This window comes from Elaeis guineensis, chromosome 3 (assembly GCF_000442705.2).
Source record: "Elaeis guineensis isolate ETL-2024a chromosome 3, EG11, whole genome shotgun sequence".
Lineage (NCBI taxonomy): Eukaryota > Viridiplantae > Streptophyta > Magnoliopsida > Arecales > Arecaceae > Elaeis > Elaeis guineensis.
In genome coordinates this window covers 118,767,901-118,769,637 of record NC_025995.2, presented here as the reverse complement: position 1 = coordinate 118,769,637, position 1,737 = coordinate 118,767,901, and the positions used below count along the sequence as shown (strand labels likewise).

Here is a 1,737-nt window from a genome sequence, read left to right as displayed (position 1 = left end):
TGGCGAGTCAGCATTTGCGGCTCCATATTCTGCCCCATGGCCCATCCAAAAGTCCAGCTGGAGCCCCCTGGCGTACCGGCTGTTCCCGAAGCACGCATACTTTCGATTCCCCCCGGTAAGTACGTAATACTCCTTTCATGACGTAATAAGATCACCTTCCCCTTTCCCTCGGCTCTACTTTATCCCTCTTCTTTTCAGCTCTATAAAGAGATGGAGACCCAAAGCAGCAGCAACGGTCTGTAGAGCTAGAGCTGGTTGGAAGCTACCACCGCAAATAATGGAGAGCTTCAATGGTTCAGCGAGGCCGGATCGGAAGACCATCGAGAAGCATAGAAGAATCCAAATGAAGGCTCTCTGTTCCAAGCTCGATTCCCTCCTCCCCAACCCACCCACCTCAAGGGTACGTTATTTCTATATTCTTTTTAGAGATCAGAGAACGGAGAAAAGTGAACAAAAGGGTTTCTTCTTCTTCTTTCCTTGTAATCCTTTTATTTGTTTTGGTAGGAGGGAGCGGCGCTGCCGCTACCAGACCGACTAGATGAAGCGGTGAATTATATAAAAAGTCTGCAGGGGAGGCTGGAGAGGATGAAGGAGAGGAAGAGGCAGTTGTTGGAGCCCGAGGGGAGCAGCCGGGGTATGGGAAGTGAGGAGAGAGGTGGGATGGGGTTGCCCCAGATAGAGGTCCAAGACCTGGGTTCTGGGTTTAGAGTTGTCATAATAAGTAGCCCAGGGGATCGGCTCATGTTCTACGAGGCCGTTCGAGTCCTGGAGGAGGAAGGGGGAGAGATTCTGAATGCCAACTTCTTGGTGGTCGGCGACAAGGCTGTCCACTCCATACACTCCATGGTGATGAACGTATTCAACATATATAACTACTATTATATATATATATATATATATATATATACTTGCAATTAATCACTAGTTGCCAGCAATGGTTACTTATTGAATACCTGCTTCTTCTTCTAAGTTGGAAGTGTTAATGGTGCAGGTTGCGGATCCTAGAGGTGGTTCTGAGGCTAGCAAGGTGTTGGAGAGACTGAAGAAAGCATGTCATCCGTGCTGGTGATGTTGAAAGCCTGTGTGTGTGAAAAGAGAAGGTTTGTTTAGATTCTTAGGACAAGCCGAAAAATAAACAGTGGAAAAAGTAAATCATTTTCCGTAACGGGGGCTACCGTTTTTTTTTTTTCTTTCTTTTTTTTGGTCTCTACTTTCTTTTTGAGTCATGTATCCCCTATGTTGGACATGAACTGGATGCCAAAGATAACTTGCTTAAGAATTGTTGTGGGTCCTATATTTGCGTAACACAAGGGGTTGCTACGATAGGATCGAAACAACCCCGAGCTCATGGAACAAAGCCTGATTGCTTAACGACCACATGAGTCATATTAGCAAGTTTGCATATTTTGGCGTTTTCACCTTAGAAGTGATGGCAAAGGTCTGTTTCTGATTGTGAGTTGTTTTTTTTTTTTTCATCATATTTTCTTTAATGGTCTTTACTGTTTGAAGAAAATAATATGTGGCTGCGATCACGCAAAAGAAAGTACTTGGAGTTCTTGTCTCAATTATGTTAAATGCGTTTCTACTTTTATTTGAGACTTTCCTTCTGTTGCTCGATCGCTCTTAAAATAGAAACCATGGATTTATTAGATTTTTTTGACAGAAATTGATACAAGAGTGCCAAATAGGTGGCAGAGTTTCCATTTAGGATTTCCACCAACAAAGCCTCACGGTATT

General features: G+C 43.9%; 1 protein-coding gene across 1 annotated transcript; it reads left to right on the top strand.

Annotated features, from left to right (window-relative positions):
• The first annotated feature begins 200 nt into the window (after window positions 1-200).
• On the top strand, window positions 201-1,279 carry LOC105040557 (transcription factor bHLH162). Its single transcript, XM_010917128.4, has 3 exons — window positions 201-400; window positions 505-846; window positions 992-1,279. Exons 1-3 carry the CDS (start codon window positions 278-280, stop codon window positions 1,067-1,069), a joined length of 543 nt encoding a protein of 180 aa, XP_010915430.1. The 5' UTR covers window positions 201-277; the 3' UTR covers window positions 1,070-1,279.
• The last annotated feature ends 458 nt before the right edge of the window (window positions 1,280-1,737 follow it).

Excerpts from the sequence above, each read along its gene's own strand:
- LOC105040557 (XM_010917128.4), top strand. The coding sequence starts at position 278 with ATGGAGAGCTTCAATGGTTCAGCGAGGCCGGATCGGAAGACCATCGAG. Across the intron at positions 401-504 it reads CCAACCCACCCACCTCAAGG|GAGGGAGCGGCGCTGCCGCT; the intron begins GTACGTTATTTC and ends TTGTTTTGGTAG. Across the intron at positions 847-991 it reads TCCACTCCATACACTCCATG|GTTGCGGATCCTAGAGGTGG; the intron begins GTGATGAACGTA and ends TTAATGGTGCAG.